This window comes from Megalops cyprinoides, chromosome 13 (assembly GCF_013368585.1).
Source record: "Megalops cyprinoides isolate fMegCyp1 chromosome 13, fMegCyp1.pri, whole genome shotgun sequence".
Lineage (NCBI taxonomy): Eukaryota > Metazoa > Chordata > Actinopteri > Elopiformes > Megalopidae > Megalops > Megalops cyprinoides.
Genome location: NC_050595.1, coordinates 2602501 through 2621989, shown reverse-complemented (window position 1 = coordinate 2621989; position 19489 = coordinate 2602501). Strand labels below are relative to the sequence as shown.

The 19489-nt window shown below is 46.9% G+C and overlaps 1 protein-coding gene across 1 annotated transcript in view; it reads left to right on the top strand.

Annotated features, from left to right (window-relative positions):
- Positions 1–7961: 7961 nt before the first annotated feature.
- The window catches only part of mmp15a (matrix metallopeptidase 15a), a 22246-nt gene continuing 10718 nt past the window's right edge, over positions 7962–19489 (top strand). Inside the window, exons 1-4 of the mRNA XM_036544387.1 lie at positions 7962–9200; positions 18525–18673; positions 19099–19221; positions 19383–19489. The exon at positions 19383–19489 is cut by the window's right edge and continues 201 nt beyond it. Of these exons, the coding sequence (XP_036400280.1) occupies positions 9075–9200; positions 18525–18673; positions 19099–19221; positions 19383–19489 (505 nt within the window). The 5' untranslated portion in view covers positions 7962–9074. The remainder of the gene's footprint in view (positions 9201–18524; positions 18674–19098; positions 19222–19382) is intronic.

Sequence of the window (19489 nt, the reverse complement as noted above, 5' to 3'; positions counted from 1 at the left end):
AAATACACACACACACACACACACACACACACACACACATACACACACACAAGCATATGCCCATGCACACAGAATCACACATAAGCATAAGTACACTTACATACACACACCAGTATACGTACACACAAAATCATACACACACATCACACACCCCTTGAACAGGTGCTGTACACCATCTGGACCCAAGAGGGTGTTCAGAGAGGTGATTTTGGAAAAGGGGACACAGTGGACTGGGTCAGAACAGGCAGGTAGGTGGACCTGAGTCTCGTCACTATCATTCTGACATTTGTTAGGCACCTGCTAGCTGCTCGGATGATGCAAAACGTAATGTGCTCATTCATATTTTCCCATATCATGATATCCACTGAATGCTAACAGGTGGAAAACAGTGGCAGTGAAAACATGACTGCTTATGGCTACAAACAGCCCCCAGCCTCACAAAAGCCGTTTCTCTTATCCCCTATATTAGGGAGAATTCATTACTTTACATTACATACTATTACACTACGTTACATTACATGCATTTAGCAGATGCTCTTATCCAGAGTGACTTCCACCACAATAGAACATAAGTGTATCTATTCAAGTTAAATAAGCAACAGTATCAGACCAGGCCAACAACACTCCCAGACTTCAGTCACATAAATGTACAGTATTATTTGGAATCAGACTGTCTTTAGTTTTTAATGGGCTATTCTGGTGTTATTATTGTGATAGAAATGGGATTATTCAACTATGATTATAATAAATTATTATGGAAAAAAGACTTGGTCAGCGCTCTATAATCCACATGCAAACGAACTGGCTCCAGTCTGGGTGGTATTCAGTTGTTCTGTTTTACGATGTTGCAATGTAGCTTTATTGTTGCACAGTGTTGTCATCCGTTCAATTGCACACTAACTATTCTCTAAAAACACAGGAAATGGCGTGTGTTATATCGGGGCTATCTGAAGATTAAAAAAGACACAGCCCACAAAAAAAAAAAAAAAAAAAAATGGAAGTTCTCTCAGACTTCGCAGAAATGACAGAAGCCAACATTTAGAGTCAGTCATTACTTTAAACTATAAATTAATTTAAAGTAATGGGGTTAAAGTAGATTATTTAACCTGGTAAGCCCTGTTGAGATAAAAATCTCTTTTCCAAGGGAGACCTGGCCAAGAAGTTAATCAGGAAATTCTGGGTTAAGTACCTACCCAAGGGCACAACAGCAGTGCCCAAGCAGAGAACTGAACCAGCGACCTTTGGGTTACGGGCCCTGCACCTCACCACTACACCACATGTAAAAAACTGGGCATAAACTCACCAGGGTCAGTACTACAAGATTGCCAGTACTACAAGTCAGGTCTGGGGAGACTGGTCTCTGGTGCACATTAACCTGCAGTTTGCATTTAACCATTTTGCTTCCATTCTTCATAAAGGGACCACAGCAAATGCGTCATCACGCGGAGGGCTCTTCCCGATCACAGCAATAATCACATTTTTACAGCCTCTGTGTTTGAGTCACTCGAACAGACAGCATTTTTCTTGTTTCCTGTTATCGGTGGGCAGCAGTGAAGCATAGCAGTAAGGAGCAGGACTCGTAACCGAAAGGGTTCTGGGGCACTGCTGTTGTACCTTTGGGAAAGGTATTCAACCCAGAATTGCCTCAGTAAATATCTAGCTGTATAAATGCGTAACGTGAAAAATTGTAACCTATGTAAGTTTTAACTCTGGAAAAGAGTATCTTATGAATTCCAATAATGTAATGTAATCTTCCTGCCTACCTGTGTGTCTTCTTGTTTGCCTGTCGCCCTGCCTGACTCTCAAACTGGCTGTCCTGTGTCCTGTGTCCTGTGGGGACACCATTGTAGCAGTTCCATAAACAGACAGAGGAAAGGCAAAGGAGTGTGCCAAAATGACCTTACATCCACACTGGTGTCTATGAGTTTAAGGTTCAAAAAAAATGTGACATGCTGCACAATTTTGGTGTGCCCATCTATATTTATATTTATATTTGTATTGATAATGATAAATAATTTCGACTCAACAATCTCAAAGCACTTTACAGGGCGTGCATCACAACAGTAACATGAAACAGAGATATCTAATAACATGGATGAGCACTATGGACAACAGTGGTAAAAACTGACAAAATTAACAATACTATACTGCCCTGTGCTCAGCCAGCTGAACCAATTAGAGGATAAGAACTGGGTTCTGCCAGCTGTTTGGGAATCCGTTCATGTCTACGACTCACACATAACAACACAAAGAAAAAAGAACGATATTTCATTGCGGCGGAGCGCTTTCACACAATCCACACAATACACAAAGTGCACGACCAATGACACACGCCCAGAACAGCTCGGGTCCGTGTGCTCTCCTGGGCACCCTGTGACAGACACCTGAATTCCAAGCACAAAGACGCAGGGAGAAGGAAAAGAGACATACCTTGCAGATCTTACTGGGAGACACTACACCAGATTCTGTAATGTAATGTAACGTAAAGTGTAAGCTATCTGGTGCCAAATGCGTGAATACCCTCCCACAGGAAGTGGTCAGTGTACCTCATCTTTAGGGAAGTGTTGTATGTCCTGTCATATATCATTTCACCCACGTCTGAGCTATGCACTGCACTGCAAATACAAAGTTTGCAATACACATTATAAAACAGGATCCTGGGAGTATTATTATAAAGCAAGATAAACAAAATGACCTGGTACATTTACACACACACAAATGCAGGGAATTTGAATGGCATTTAAATGCAAAGAGTGCACAAAAGATCCTTTGATTGCAGGATGCAGCATTCATGCAAAATTCAGTTTTCTGTAGTAGATGCGTTAACTGAAATGTTTCACTCATTTTGCATACTATGAAAAAATAGTAAGGCAAGATATTTTTTTGAATTGTTGTCACCACAACCATAGTGTTAACACCCACAGACGTGTTCCTGTCTTCTTGGAAACTACACATAATGGCTATGGTGGAAAATCCACTCTGCGCATGCTGTCTAACTTCGAAAACAGGTTTACGAAGTCTCCAGTATTTCATATTTTAGCAATGTGACATAATTTCTAAATCAAACTCCCATTTCAGTAACATTTCATGAAATTAGTTAGTTTTTTTTCTCTAGTTCATTTATAACAAATATTGTGCCAGTGCTACTAATCATTGCTATTTGAGACTACAGGGGTCAGAAAAGAAAATGAGTAAGTGCTTAATGGTTCTCTCGGTTGTTCTTCTCCTGTTTTCTAATTTTCTTTTCACCTCACCAAGTGTGCGAAATACCCGGTGGCAATCGGGGGGTCCCCCCTACCCATACCTGCCATACTGGGGTGGGGTCAGACGATCTGGCAACTTGGGTAATGTCAGACAAATATGCAAAACTTATGGATTCGTGTATGACGATTATTCATAATAAAGTTTGCAATGCAAATTACGGGAGTTTGTGTTTTTTCATTTTTCATACAAAGTGGGATGTAATGTCAGCCCTATGTTGGAGACAATGCAGAAATTTACTGTGATTTCAAAACCGGATTACTCGACAACTAGTAGGCCTATCATTGGAAAGGGTAAGTTCTGCTGTTTACTTTGATCTGAGGTGCATTGTGAAGTGAAAGGGACTTCGTGGCTGATTCAACCAAGAAGCAGGAGTGTGGAAATGGCTGGAGAAATTAGTAAAGATATTACTTTGCAGAAGTTTGATCTGTCTTTATAATGTGATTACTTCGGTACGTAGGCTACAGATATGTGACTAGCATCATTACAAAGCTCTGGTTCCGCCCTTCCCTGTGCTGTGTGTTCCATATCTATGCAATGACGAGTTCATGAGTAGGCTAATTCAAACAAGAGTAGCCTAATGGGTGTGGAGGTGGACGCAGAGATGCATGCAGATTGTAACTATGAGAGAGCATTTCTTTGAGCATTGGATTTGAGACTGATTAGAGCATTTACATCAGTTATATCCAAACGTTAGGTTGTTTGGTATTTTCAAATCTGGGTTCCCTCGTGTGGACACTGAGTCATCAGTAAGTATATTTCCTATAACACTCCTCAGATTAGAATCATATGCATTTTGTATCATTAGACAGACATTCTGTGTAGGCCTATATCTGATTGATTGTTACTTTGCATTTATATACAAAACAGGGAGTCTGCGCATGAATGCCTTTTTGTTAGGACGGAGAAAACATCTTTTCAGCTTTTGGATGAAATCCTTACAGATTTAATCCTTTGTGTGAATAAATACTTTGGTTACATGTTTGCCTGTAGCAGTGAAATTTCTGATTACCGTGTCAATCATTCCTGTTTCACAGCCAAATGGACCACATGCAGCCAGGGTTTAACGTAACATCCTGATCGTTATAGTTATCTGTGAAATAGTTCATAAAGAGAAATTATTGCATAGCACAATCCGATAATTCATTTGGGATTGATTTATTTGATTTGTGATATGTAGTGCACATTTTGGATCTTTTAGCACGCTGTACTGGTGATGTACCTTTTTACAAAATGTGGTGTCGTTTCGAAGGTTGTGTTAATTTTCCGGAGAAACGGAGTAGTTCCAAGGCACGCGTGAGACGCGTGGAGTCGATCACTAGATGGCACTGTGGACTTGTTTTCCCCAGAGATACGACAATTCCCAAATCTTGACCCATCAGCAAATTATTGACTGCATTCTCAGATTTAAGAAGTTCCTCATTATTACGCCAACGACAGAAGAATATAATGGTAAATTCTACAGATCTAACCATTTACGAGGGGAAAACATTTACAATCTGTCTGCATGAAAACAATAATCGGTAATTTTTCTGTCAAAGCTTTCATGCACTTTCAGGAGTGAATAAATGAATTCCTCGTTGTTAAAATCTAAGTTCCTCTTCACTTGTCATACTTTTGACTTTGGTTACTGTCGTTTCCGAAGACAAATCCTGTCACAGCGCTGAGAATCTTAATTGGCCTTGCGTGGTACGAGGCTTCCCAATGCGGCTGTGCTACTCTTCTACACAACTTCCAGACGGTCCTTTTATTATATCGAGGACTGTTTTTATTTGTGTTCGTGTGTATTTGCGTCAGTGTGTTACGGAGAATCCATTTTCAGTTTGGGCTTTTGCGCGCAAATAACTGGCACGCTGGATGAAAGAGAACAAACCGCCTATCAGGGAGCTCTTGCCCAATCAGACTCAGAATAAAAGAATATCGAAGCAGATGTTGTAGGAACGCAAGTCTGCCGAGAAGGCGCATTGGATGCGTGCCCTGCGTCGAGTTTTAATGAAAAGAGAGAGAGAGAGATCAAAAACAAAGGCCAACAGGGAAGCTTTAATTCGCTTTCCTGGAAAAACCCCGAAGTTTCTTTCGTTCTTTTCTACGAAACACTCATAAGCAAAGGCTGCTGACAGCATTGGAAGCGATTGCCAGTGTGCGCTTGCAATGACGGAAGGATCTGGCAGGCATGTCGCAACGCTGCACGCATACACAAAAACAGACGTACGTACATACACACACTAAAGTCTGCGACGGGGACGCGCTCAAGCGCACAAATACAGACTGAGTTATATACTGCCACCAGCGTTCTCCAGCTGAGTATAGCGGAGATGGAGTTTGACGTTCATCAGCTTTAGTGTGGAATCTTACCGTCACCTCAGATTGAAATAATAAATAAAATCACGTAGAATAAATGAAAATACATATAAACCAAGAGTCCTGAAACCCAAAAAGACTCCGGTCAGCTCTTGACAATTGAAATTCTAAACTTTTCAGATGCAATTAACCAAACTTTGATAAACCGGTTCAGTCTACTGGTGTAAAAATTTCAGCTGCCACCTTCTTTCCATGTCAGCTGCTCACACAATCCTTCCTCTCCCCCATCCTCACCTCTTTCCCTGTTTGTAACATACCGATGGAGAGTCAACAGACTTGGTCTCATGGCCAGGTGCGATACTTTCCTTGCTCTGCAAGCCAAAGACTCGTACCCCTATAGCCATATTAAACAGCCGTCCTGCAAACTTCTTGAAGTTGGACAGTCAAGAGGCTAACCAGACCTGGTGGAAGTTGCCACTCTGAGTTGGAGTAATTTGTTCAGTTGAGTCGTTCTCATCAAATCCAGTTGGGCTTGGTTAAAGACAAGCAGGACATTACATTACATTATTGTCATTTAGCAGAAGCTCTTATCCAGAGCAATTTACATATTTTATCCATTTATACAGCTGGATATTTTACTGAGGCAAATGTAGGTTAACTACCTTGCCCGAGGGTACAACAGCAGTGCTCTGTCGGGGAATCAAACCAGCAACCTTTTGGTTAGAGTCCCTGATCCTTACCACTACACCACTCTCCTGCCCCAAGACACAATACAGTAACAGTTTATCATGTTAATCTTTGGGTGGTGTCGCTCATATATATCACAATTAAGTTCTATGTGCATGTTAATATGATATAGGTGTGTTTCTCAAGAATAATTTAAACAACATGTGTAACATACAACAGTTACATGGTTGCATCATAGCCCCGTGTTTCTGTTCGATGCTCAGTCACTGTGTCACTGGTTGCTGAGTACCCATAATCCTGCTCTCGGTGCTTCTGTGTCATAGCATACGACGCCTCAGGCCCTGTAAGCTGCTCTGGGTGAGACTGTCTACACAGCAAATACACCAGTAAAGTGTACTGTGGCTTGTTTGCTGACTGGCCTCAAGAATACTCACCGTGATGCTAATCATATTCAAACGACAACTTTGCTAGCTGAGGAACTCATTTCTCAGCTCTCTCTCTGTCTCTTTCTCTTTCCGACCTCTTTATCAGATATTGTAACTTTGACAAGTAAGCAAGTATTAGTGTTCTGTGATGCAAGGGTGCTGTTATGTAATATTGGTTTTCGGATATGGCTATTGTGACTGTATTATTTCTTTGTCTGGTAGGTGCTCTTAACCAGCACCATTTCCATAACTTAAATTTGGCTCATTATTAACATAATAAATTATTATACATTTGAATGGCATGTTATTGAGTGAACCACTCTGAGTTCACAAACATTTACAAGGCCAGTTTCCTAACCACTAAACCACACTAGCAAATTGTATATTGATTTTAGCTCCTGGAAGGTCAACAAATGAATGGTTTGGAATTAACTCAATGAGCCAAAAGCAATGAAATCCCTGCCCTGAAATCTACACTAGATTTTATAACTGGCAGGACCAAAAGAATGACCTTTCATGGTGGATTAACCAACTAGGGTGGGTGTTGGGGGGTGGGGGGTCTGGGCCTTTGTCTGGGTTTGGCAGGGTGGGGGTGGGGGGTGCTACACTGGGTCCATCCTAGACTGTAGACCCCCCCACCCCCCATCAGAAATAAGTCATCCCCAGCCTGTAGAAGCTTTGGCCATTGGTGGCAGCTCAGGGGGTGAAAGTCTCCGGCATCCATCACAACGTCCCACAAATGTGAAGCACGTTGCTTTTCTCATTGCATTCCAATACTCACTCTCCATTGATTAGGCTGAGACCCATGTGACACAGCTGGACCAATCACTGAGGAATGCGCAATGTGTGCGGAAAGGAAAGCGATATCCTGTTCATCACGGTGATGAAGATAATAGGCACGTTTTTATGAGTTGTTTATGTTTTTTTTGAGGGGGGGGGGGGGGCTATAACTGTTACAGACAATGCCACATCGCCAGTGACTGCCTCACGCAAACCAAGGAAGTTCATATTTATGAATGTGAAACCGAAATGTTTTTGTTTTAATATTCTATACTTCACAGGAAAAGTGCAAAACAAACCACGCATAGTTAGTCAGTCAAGATCTTGCATATTGTTCTGTTTGTGCTTTCCTGTTATGGGTGAAATTAATTAATAAACTTCTCTTCTCTCCCTCTGGGAATAGGTAGGGTTATTTTCCGGCCGACATCCGCCAGCCCCCCTGTCCCAAATCTACATACAAGTTTGATAGGGGGCGTTGCAGAGTGTTATATTCAGCGCGAGGTAAAAGGCACGGGGAGTGGAGAGAGACAGCCGCCAAGATCGGCCTGGTGGAGGGGCGCGAGCGAGTGGACACGGTCCAGGAAAATTGAAAGAAAACCTGGATTTTTAACGGGCAGAGAACCATCACATTAAATCTTTATGTGCAGGTCTGCGATCCAAGTCAGGCGTCATTAAGCTGGCAAACGGGAGCGATTTGTGTGCAAGCGGTCGATAGCTGCAGCCGTCTTCAACTTCTCTGCTGACTGAACACAAACACGGCTCTGCAACAGCAATTGTCCAGAGGTTTGGACGGTGTCTTTGTTGCTATTCCGTATTCAGTCGTGTTTCCTTGCAGCGAGACATATCCCTCTAGTCCGACGAAGTGTAAGTCGATTGCAAGATCAAGCATTAACCTGAGCTGTTGTCAATAGCTACTTGATATGGAATAATACATAGTTGGCAACAACTGGGTAACTAAGTAAATTGGCTGAGCTAGCCCGACTGCAGTCGGAGTTGGAAACAAGGAAGCACAAAGACGGTCACTGGGAAGCGCTTTTGGACTCGCACAGTTAATTCGGTGCTTTGCGCTGGTCCGCAGTGACAACGGAAATTCCGAAATAAAAAATTTGGCAGTCTCGCGGGTGACACCGAACTGCTGGGGAACTTTGGCAAGACCGCTGCCAGGACTTCGCCTAATTGGGCCATTTCGAAGCGCTCCCACGGGATTCTTGTAGCTCTCGTTAACTCACAAGAGGCTGGGGAACGTTTACATGCAAAAAGGGAGACTTCAGAATAACGATAAGGCATGACTGGTTCGGTCGGAGCAGCGAATGTTTGTGTCGTGGCAAGAGAACCCCGTGTTTAAAAAGGGAGTATGACTGCACAGGAGGGTTATAGTTTTCCCCATTTTTGATGCCCCACTTTCGCCGTGCACTTATTTCCCCCCAAAATCGCGTCGCTCCAGAAGGGAGTGCAGATATCTCGTTAAAGAAACCGCGTGCAAGGAAATAAGTCCAGAGCCGTTATCGGTTTGTCAGGCGCTGTGCACGGTGTGTAGTCTTAGTCACCATTCATAGTCCCAGTCGAGTAACGACGACTCACAGTGTTGCCCACCCAGCGAGGTAACGGCGCCTGGAGAAGATGGTATCGTCGTGGAAATGCCGGACTCTGTCACTGTTGATACGGACTCTAGTCCCATTCCTGGGTTTTATTTCGGTGAGCAGCTTTGGAACGCACGCGGCAGACGATGACACTTTCAACGCAGAGGTAATTATTGAAAAAATTTCCCTGTTTTTGCTATGTAATCTACCCGAGATTAATTTGTGAGGACCACTGTTCCCAATTTATCGCAGCATGAATTGAGCTGTAAAGAACTCCCAAACGCAAATTTTCATGTTTCAGGTGATATGTGCGCCTGCGCCGAGATCGAATAATTACAGTGACTTAACTGGTTAGTGAAAACACTTTTACGCATCGCGATAAGGTGACTTGTAGATCAGTTTTGGTGACGTGTGAAGACAACGACCGCAGGTTTTTACGAGGAATAGTGGTAGCTATTCCGCATGACGTCCTGGAAACTTTTAGATAGAAACAGATTATGGTTTTAATTGGGGTTAAACATAGAACAAAAGTATGCAGACAGCTACATTCATACAGCATCCACATATGTTTTATATATGTTAAGATTGTGCTAAACGGTTCTGGCGTTTCAGCATACTGTCTGTACCAGGGAAGGGGTGCACTGTTGATAAGGCTTCAGTGTTTCTATATCTGGAGTGATTAACCTTGCTTCCTTCTGCAGTAGGCTATGCCGAGAGATTATTCTGTTCTGTATAATTCTCTGTTCGTGTTAAACATATGTAGTATCTGGGAAAGTGTCTGCACTGTGCATGACCTTCGGATCGCACGTGTCTGTCGACAACAAAGAACATAAGTTGGAAAAAAAACAACGCTTCCGACATTGCATCCGCAAATATACTCGTCTTTCGTTGCTATAACTAGCTGTCGCTCGCAGATACAAAATTTTCCGTCTGTTCCCCATGCCTCGCATCCTATTCTGTTTTTAGAATTCCAGGAGTGCACCCTCTCGATCGCGGCTTTCGGGGGTGTTTAAATCGGGTTTTCTGCGCACACTTTTAAACCTCGATGACCTGGTTTTCTCTTGCACGCTTCCTCGTCCAAGGTGGCCAAACCCAGCTCGCGGGGGCCAAGAGGAGTGATGCGGGCCAGCTGTGCGCGCTGGATTGCAACAATAGGCTCCTTTGCTGCCATTGGATCCGAAACCGGCTCCTCCAGCAAGGCGCACGAGATGGAACACACACCCCCCCCCCCGCGTTCACTGACATACTGTCACACTCGCACCGCCCTTAAGAGGAGAGTCAGCTTGCTGCTAACCTGGTGCATGTCATGCAAAAGAAAAATGTACCCTTCTGAAAAGTTTACCCCCACTGTTCCTTTCGTAGTGGTGAATGCCAAATGTGGAAATGCAACTTTGTTATGTAGTTTGTTTATTTATTTATTTTTTGTTTATTTATGTGTGTACAAGGCAGGTTGGGTATTTTTGGTTTCGTCAGGTAACACGTGAAATTCTTTTTTAAAAGCCCAGTAGTGGAGCAGCTATTTCAGTCACACCACGGGGGCCTTTTCGGAAAGTCATTTCAGCAGTAACCTTGACACAGATCCCTGATAACCAGAACAAAGAGTCCACTCTCTCCCCCCACGAGCTAACACCTGCCCATGTGGACATGCAGGGCTACACTGAGGCTGGTAGTTCTGTGATGTGGAGATATCCAGGAAAGGTTGGAAACTGGGGAAGATCCTGGATGTTCCATGGCCTCAGTGGGGCAACCCCTCTACCCCTACCCCCCTCTACCCCTCCTCATCATACTCCTACCCCCACCCCCCCACCCAAAATCCCTCCCCCTCCCTGCCCCAACCACAACACCTCCATCCCCACCTCCTGCCCCCCCCCCCCCGCTTCCACTGGTCACAGTTACCCACATTGAGTAGCTGTTATAGGGAATTCACATCTGCCAGTGTAAAGGGAGTCTGTGAAAGTGTATGTGTGTGATTGGTTATTTTTTCTACCCACTTCTGATTTTAGATTTTTAGCCTGCGTTACTCCTGTACATTTTCATTGAGGTCTTCACCTCTGACAGACACTATGAGGCCCAAGTCAGTTTTGTATTACAGTTGATGTGATACAGTTCTGTGTGTGTCTTAACACCTCACACCTGTGAGTTTTTGCTCTGGATGTTCTGGTAGAGTACCTGAAGAACAGTTCCAGAAAGTTCCTGCTGTAAAAGATAGATGGTAAGTTATTTGATCAGTGAAGACCTGGTGTGTTTCCATGCACTGCACTCCAGCGCTAAAAAAAGGGGGAGGGAAATACCCGCGCCTTTCAATTCCCCTTCAGAACCTGTTCCCCTTTGTAATTTTGGAATCTTTTGTCATCGCCCCGAAGCCGCGGTGCGCCAAAAGCGAGGTTTCGCACAGGAAGTGAGGGCCCCTCCCACGGGCCAGGTGTCGCGGCCGGGGCACACAGATGTGGCTGTGTTTGCGTCCGGTCCCCGCGCCTCCGGCGGCCACCGTGACCGAGCTGTGGGCAGCAACCTGTCATTGGTGCTCTGGCAGGTGGGCGGGGCCACGGTGCAGTCAGCCAGCCACGTCGCCGTGCCAACAGACAGAGAGCCTCAGCTTCAGGAGCCAGGGCTGAGTGTGGAGCACAGTCCTGTTCTGCAGCCTCTCCGCCGGGGGAAATGAACACGGTCAACCAGGATTCGGGCCTGGATCCAAACCTCTGTGTGTGTCTGTGTAACCGACAGACCTCACAACCGTGTGCATTCATAATGTTTATATGTATTTACAGGAAGAGTTCCCGACTGTGGCAAAACTATCCACACTCAACCAGTCAGAAAGACAGGCAGGCAGAAAGACGGGCAGACAGAAAGACAGGCAGGCAGAAAGACAGGCAGGCAGAAAGACAGGCAGACAGAAAGACAGGCAGACAGAAAGACAGGCAGACAGAAAGACAGGCAGGCAGAAAGACGGGCTAACAGAAAGACGGGCAGACAGACAGCTTGATAGGGAGAGCAGGTGTGCAGGGGTGTGTCTGGTGGAGGGGATGCTGGGATAGCGTATGACACAGAGTGTATGAAACAGAGTTCCTGTTTCAGTAGGCCTCTTCCACTTACATCAGTCTGCACACTGCTGATGATCACTGCTACACTGTGATGCTGTGTGTGTGTGTGTGTGTGTGTGTGTGTGTTCACTCACACAGTGAAAAATCGGTTAAGCAGCTGAGAGGGAGTTTCCTTAAATCATGGTTTTTGCAGATCAGTTTGTAGCTCAATTTCATGAATCAGCATGAAACGTCTTTACCCTCTACATGATCTGTAACCTGGTGCCATGTCTGCCCTACCAGGGGCAGGAGGCCATTGGCCCTAGTCTCTTAGCCCCGCCCACCCCATGTGTCATTCTTGATGGGAGACAACGCAGCACTCATGGTCGTAGACTGATTTTGCTTTGAGAGACGTGTGGTTGCACACACTTTCTTGGTTTTTATTTAATCTGAAAGCTACTGTTGGCTCTCTTAGCTGCAGTCATGTGAGCCCCCTGACTCAAAGGATTGAGAGTTCACAGCACTGGAAAGAATGATCCAGGACAGGCCATCAGAACTGCCCAGACAGTGCAGCAACACCGCACCCCCCCCCCCCCTCCTGCCCCCACACCTCCTGGCGCCTGGTTGACCATTGCTTTGAAATTGGACACCATTCCACAGGTGTCTGGCCCACCCCTCTCTCTTTGTCCTTGTTTTGGGAGGGGGAGGGCCGGAGGTGCCACTTGTCTTGTCCTCCACCCCAGACTGCCCACAGACAGATCAGCAGAAGGACAGGAGTCTGTCCGGCCGTCGTCGCACTGACTGTTACAGGGGGCGCTTCACGTTGTGAAAACTCACCTGCGGCTCCAGACCCAGCTCCTCGTCCTGTCCCCTTGCAGCGTGCCACACTCAGCCACTTCCAGCATCCCGTTCAATAAAAGACTCTCGTTTGCGTGGCCGTCGGGTCTGCAGCTCAGCCACGTCCAGCATCCCCGTTCAGTAAAAGACACTCGTTTGCGTGGCCGTCGGGTCTGCAGCTCAGCCACGTCCAGCATCCCCGTTCAGTAAAAGACACTCGTTTGACACTCGTTTTCTCTGGCTGTTTGCTGCACGCCATGCGTGTAGCACTCAGAAACATCAATGACTTAAACGGCGTGTTTGTTATTCTTCTATGGTGGGAAGCCTCCCACATCGCCTTGTGGTTAGGGGGGGGGGGACTTCCAGATCAGAGAGATGTCGTAAACGCTTCCTGGTAGAATGGGGGGGGGGGGGGGGGTCTGTCAGATGTTGTATATCCCCCTCCACCCCCAGTAAAAAGGGGGCAGGACAAATTTGGTAGTTGGCCATGTGGGCGTGTTATTTACTGGTGGGCTTGAAGGACGCCAACTTATGTCCGTTTCTGATCTCTTGGTGTGATTTCATATTTGCCCTCAGTCTGTCAGTTACCTCAAACAAAAAAATATGGATGTGTCATATATCAAAAATATGCTATATAATTATGTAGGTCTGTTCAAATTCAAATTCTTTCAATTACACCCAGTTCTGCGTCATGGCAACACACCAAAGCCTTGCTGCTCAGTTCCTGTCACCACCCCCCCACTCCAAAAATAGGATTAGGTGGCGGATCTGTTTGTCATCACAGTGATGCCATTATATCTGATACCCAGGCCACCCGAGGGGGCAAAACGCCGGCTCTGTTTGTCTTTTAAATGGGTTTTTTTTGGTGTGTTTGTTTGTGTTTTTTTTGGTAGGGGGAGGGGTGTTTTTGTCTTGCCCAAAGACAGAACAATCGCCGAAGGAAGGGTTTTGAGAAAGCAACGGTCAATTTTGTGTCTGTGCCTGTCTTTCCGCAGTCATCTGTCCTTTTTTTGTCATTTTCGGCTTAAGTGACACCCACGCACTGACCGTAAACAACGCTAAGAGCAGACGTGCGTGTCCGAGCTTGCCGCCACGCTGGAAGGCCTGAAACCTCCCAGGTGCGCTGGTGTGTTGGATTAGAGGACTGAGAGGCCGGAGGGACTCAAACACAGAGTGCCGACTGACAGTGACGGTTCGTTAGTGCTTCACCCGACCGCGTTTGCCGAACAAACACTGTCGGGACAAACAGAGTGATACCCCGGCTGAGGGTTCCTCTGCGCCCTTCCTGACTGCTGTTCAGTCGTTCATTAGCTGCCGGAACCTTTGCAGTCAGGGACACGGGGGGTGGCAGTGTAGCGTAGTGGTAAGGAGCAGGGCTCATAACCAAAAGGTTGCTGGTTTGATTCCCCATTGGGGCACTGCTGCTGTGCCCTTGTTCAGGATACCTAACCCAGAATTGTCTCAGCTGTATAAATAGGTAACATGTTAAAATTGTAACGCATGTAGGTCGCTCTGGATGAGAGTGTCTGCTAAATACCACTAATGTTATGTAAGTTGTAATGGCAGATACAGACGATCGGTAATCGGCGATGGAGGCTTGTCTGTGCCTCTCTGGCTGTGTTTGATCCGGTCTGCTGCAGCGGCAGTACACTGTCCTGTGGGGCGTGCGGAGTTCAGCACATTTCTTTCCCATCATGCACTGATCTCTTTGTGTCTTTTCCTGATCTCTCTCTGGCAGATACCATTAGCCTAACCCCCACCCCCACCCCCCAGCGCCTAAGGCACACAGCCCAGCCGGCCTGACTGTGCTTTTAAGAGGAACAACAGGCAGGGCTGAGAGAGAGAGACTTTTTACTTCTAAAAGCCCTTTATTTAACCTCAAGTAAACAAAGAGCATTTAGGAGACAGGGAGAGAGAGAGAGAGCGACACAGACAAAATACGAAGACTGTAAAGCTGCTTTGTGATACTGTACTATGTTTTGAGACGGAGAGAGAGAGAGAGTGGAAGGGGAGACAGATTGTATTAGTGTATCATACAACACAGCTCCATTGTAAAGTCAGGCCCGTAGATCCTCACTCGAATCCTGGATCTTGAGTGGAGTAGGCAGAGGGAGAGACGGGCAGGAACAGAGAGAGAGAGATAGAGAGGTGGGAGGGAGAGAGTGGAAAGACAGGCAGAGATAGAGAGAGAGGGGGAATGTGTGTGTGTGTGTATGTTGGGGGGTCCCCCCCCCCTCGTCCCGCTGCAGTGCATGTGATTGGTGAATGTGACGGCTGTTCTGAAAGGGACACAGAGGGGAGAGAGAGAGAGAGGGCTGCAGGGCTCCCAGGCCGTCCAGGAGCAACAATGAGTGCTCTTGTTTTGGGCTGACTGTATCAGAGAGAGAGGGGGAGAGGGAGAGAGAGAGGGAGAAAGGGGGGGGGGTGGGGATGGGGGCGCGTGCGTGCTCCGCGGCCAGCGAAACACAGCATGCCGATTGTGTGTCGCTTCCTGCATGGCGGCCTCCACGGCCGTCCCTGTCCGTCCGCAGGCCTCTCCCACCGCGGCAGAGCTGCAGGCCGACCCGCGCGTCTGCGGAATTCCTGCCGCGTCCGGTCACCGCATTCCATTCCACTGCTGCAGCCAGCACCATGGTAACCGGGCACCACGGAAACCGGGCACCGCTGTCGCCGTGAAGAGATGGGACGGATTTCGTTAACCTCTAATGGTGTCTGTTTATCTGAAGGCAAAGAGTACACCGTCAGTGGCATCACAGGACACTGTAGTACAGTACAGTACAGTACAACAATCAGAACAAATAGTAACCTTACAGAGCTAGAAATTTAGTATGGTACCATAGAGCTCCCTCTTGCCTAACCACACAGAGCAGGACTCTAATGATCTCCTTAAGTACACAGAACAGTTAATTTGATGCAGTACAGCTCTGATAAATTGCATTGACCAAGAAATTCAGTACAGCATTGTACCCCTCATTAATCATATAAAGGGAGCCTAATACAACACAGGACTGCTCTCAGTCGTTAAAAGGAAGAGGATATTTAGTACAGTACAGTACAACTCTTTTTACTGCTGCGCTCTTGCACAAGGCCTGGTCATCATTCTGTCACACAGCAGGTCTGTGAAATCCTTTTCCCTGTCCTACTGTACGGCTCGCTCCGAGTCTGCAGATGTGATTTGGCAGGACAGGCAGAGTGGTGTGGAAGGATTGAATGGAACTACAGTAACAGTGCCTGCTCCGTGAAGCAGGGTCCAACTACCGTACCATCCCCCTGCACCAGTGGCATGCCAAAACAAAATATTTTCCCCTGTCTTCTCTCTCTCTCTCACTCTCAGATTCTTTCTCTCTACCTTTGTCCTGTGTGTGGCTTCTCCTCCTCCTCAGGGTTATTAGCAAAAAGAAATTGTCGTCTTGCCCAGACTCCTGTCTAACAACCCCCCCCCCACGTCAGCTTTACTGTCATGGCTGAAGCACCACATGAAGCACGCAGAGCCGTCTAACAGCTCCCTGGGAAATCACTCCAGCTGTGAGACTTAATGCCCACACTTAAGCCCAACAACCACCTGGCCGTGAATGATGCAAGCAAAGGATCCAAAAAATAACCCTCTGTCTTTTCTCTCAATTCAATTCAGTTTAATTCAATTGAGCTGGGTTTAAAATGCTTATATATACACATGTACATATTTTCTCTCTCTCTCTTTCTGTGTCTCCCTCCCTCATCTCTACCTTTTCTCGCAGAACCTGGTCTTGCTTTGTCTTTGTCCTCTGGAGATGGAGAGTGGTTAGGATACACATTGAAACACTTTATATTTTAAAAGGCATTTTCATATCTTCTGCTCGGGAAGACAGAAATATCCCCACAGCCCGCAGTAAATTCCAGCGTGGTTCATGCCAGGTGCCTTTAGTAAAGCGAGAGAGAGAGAAGGGGAGAGAGAAAGTGAGAGAGCTGGGCTGATTTTATGAGTCTGACGAAGCCCTAATTACCAGCGTTAATAACTTTTCTGTCTTGTGGCTTATAAAACCCTCCCTCTCTCATGCCCTCTCAGCTCTCAGTGAAAACAACCTCTTATCTGGAATAGAAGGTGTGTCTCTCTCACACACACACACACACAAACACACACACACACAGACCACAGATTGGCTTCCTAGCCTCCACCCAAACAAAGGTGAAAGAGGGAGAGAGACAGACAGGAAAAGTAACTGGGGGAAGGTGCAGTCTGGCTATGCACAGAGGAAGTGGGAGCTTGTTGGTGAAGAGGTGTGGGGAGCAGGGTTAGATTTAGGGTACCCACGGGGTACCCTCTAATCACCCCTCAGCTCTGCTGTTTGGTGTAGGTAGATTCAACCCCTCACTGAACCAGGGTCAGTATCCACTGTTTGCATGGAACAGTAGGTGTTGGGATTATTGGTGGGTAAGCTGATCCTGAGTCAGCAGAATCCACCTGGAGCAAAGTATCCCAGAGGGGAAGTGTGGCCAAGAGGCTCATGAAGAGGTCGGAGTTCACAGGTCACGCGATCGTTGCCCCCATCCCGTAGGATGACTGATGAAGTTTAGAAGAACCGCAGTGCTCTGGAGGAATTATTCCACTGGCCTCTGGTAAACATCTGCTGTACAGGGCTTTGGGAAAACACATGGAAGCAATGTGGAAAGATTTATCAGGGTAAGACCCATTAAAACTCAAAGAGCTGTATTAAATATCTCTCTGCCTGTTAAACCGCTTCTGAGACAGTTTGGGAAGTGTACGTTTTTTTAATGTGGTTTATTAAAAAAAGAGAGTGCCTTTTTCGGCTCCGTTTGACACTTTGATTTATCAGCATATGGATGTAGGATGTTGTCAACAGAGTCAGGCCTTGGCTGTGTGCAGTGACGTATAGAATTGACCTCTGCCTGCCCCTGATGGTCTTCTTTTAAACCCAGCAGGTCGAGGCTTAGGTGGCCCTAATCAGTGCCACTAACGGGGAGGGTCGGTCATTACCACAGCTTGTAATCGGTGTAACTGTAATTGGTTCTGATTAAAAGCAGCTAATTCCTCTGCACCCCCATGATTTCGTTTACCCCACCCCCACCCCCCCCCCTCCACACACACACAGAGCCCCTCTTCACTGGCCAGCCCCCCTGCGTGGTGGGCTCTGATTCACGCCGGTGTGCCTCTCTCCCTGTCTCTGAGTCTGCCACTGATTTTATTATCTCTGTTGTTCCCAGCCTCTCTGTCTGTATCTGTTTGAAAATTGAGTTCTGCCTCTCTCCCTCTCCCCCTTTCTGTCTCCCTCTATCCCACCTCTTTCCCCCCTCTCTCCTTTTCTCTCTCTCACTTCCTTGCACTCTTATACTCTCTCTCCCTCTGTCTCTCTCTCTCTCTCCATCTCTCTTCCCCTCTCTCTCCCTCTCTCTCTCTCCCTCTCTCTCCCTCATTCTCCCTCATTCTCTCTCCCTCTCCCTCCCCCTCTCTCTCTCCACCTGCTGTAACGGCCCTCATACAGTCTGTGATTGTATTAAGTTTCTCACTGTCCCAGCTCACTCTCCATTTCAGCCCTCCACCCCCCCGGCGTAATCCGACACGATGGTGGCTGTCTCTCCGCTGTGATTGTATTAACTTTCGTCTCCCTCTCTGTCCGTCCATCTGCTTCTCCCAGTCTTGGCTGCGGATGTATGGCTACCTCCCCCAGGCCAGCCGACAGATGTCCACCATGCGGTCAGCGCAGATCCTGTCCAACGCCGTCAGCGACATGCAGCGCTTCTACGGCCTGCCGGTCACGGGGGAGATGGACCCAACCACCGTCAAGTACGGCAGCCTCCTCCCTCCTCTCTCTTCCCATTGTTCCTGTCTTTGTTTTCCCCCCATGGACAGATATGTGTCTGTGGTCGGCATCTCTAAGGGTGTAAATGTACCATCCGCTCTTGTTTCAGCGGTATGCACTTTAGCAGTGATTGGGTGAATTGGTTGAGGCCTGGTGTAAATCACTTCCAGCGCATTCTCCTTTGAATAACCATAAGTACTGCTCAATATTGATGCAGTCAAGACCAAACTCTGCACTAACTTCTCTCCTGCTGTTCAACACTGACACAGCTACTCTCCTGTTCAACACTGATAATTACTCTCCAGTTTAACACTGACAGTCACTCTCCTGTTTAACACTGACACAGTCACTCTCCTGCTCAGCACTGACACAGTTACTGTCCAGCACTGACGCAGCTCTTCCCCTACAGAGCCATGAAGAGGCCTCGCTGTGGGGTCCCCGATAAATTCGGGGGTCAGATCAAAACCAACGTGCGGCGGAAACGCTACGCACTGACCGGCCACAAGTGGAACAAGGATCACCTGACCTTCAGGTAAAGGCGCGTGCAGGAAAGCCGTGCTCTGCGACCTGGAGTGGAAATACTGGTACACTGTTACTGTAACGCTCTCGGCCAGCCTCCTGCTGCTTCTGTCTGTACTGAGAGGAAGTGCAGCGAGTCTGAAGCCAGAGTGACACGCCCTCTTTTTTTCCCAGCATCCAAAACTACACGCCGAAGGTGGGGGAGCACAACTCATACGAGGCCATCCGCAAGGCCTTCAAGGTGTGGGAGAGCGTGACCCCGCTGCATTTCGAGGAGATCC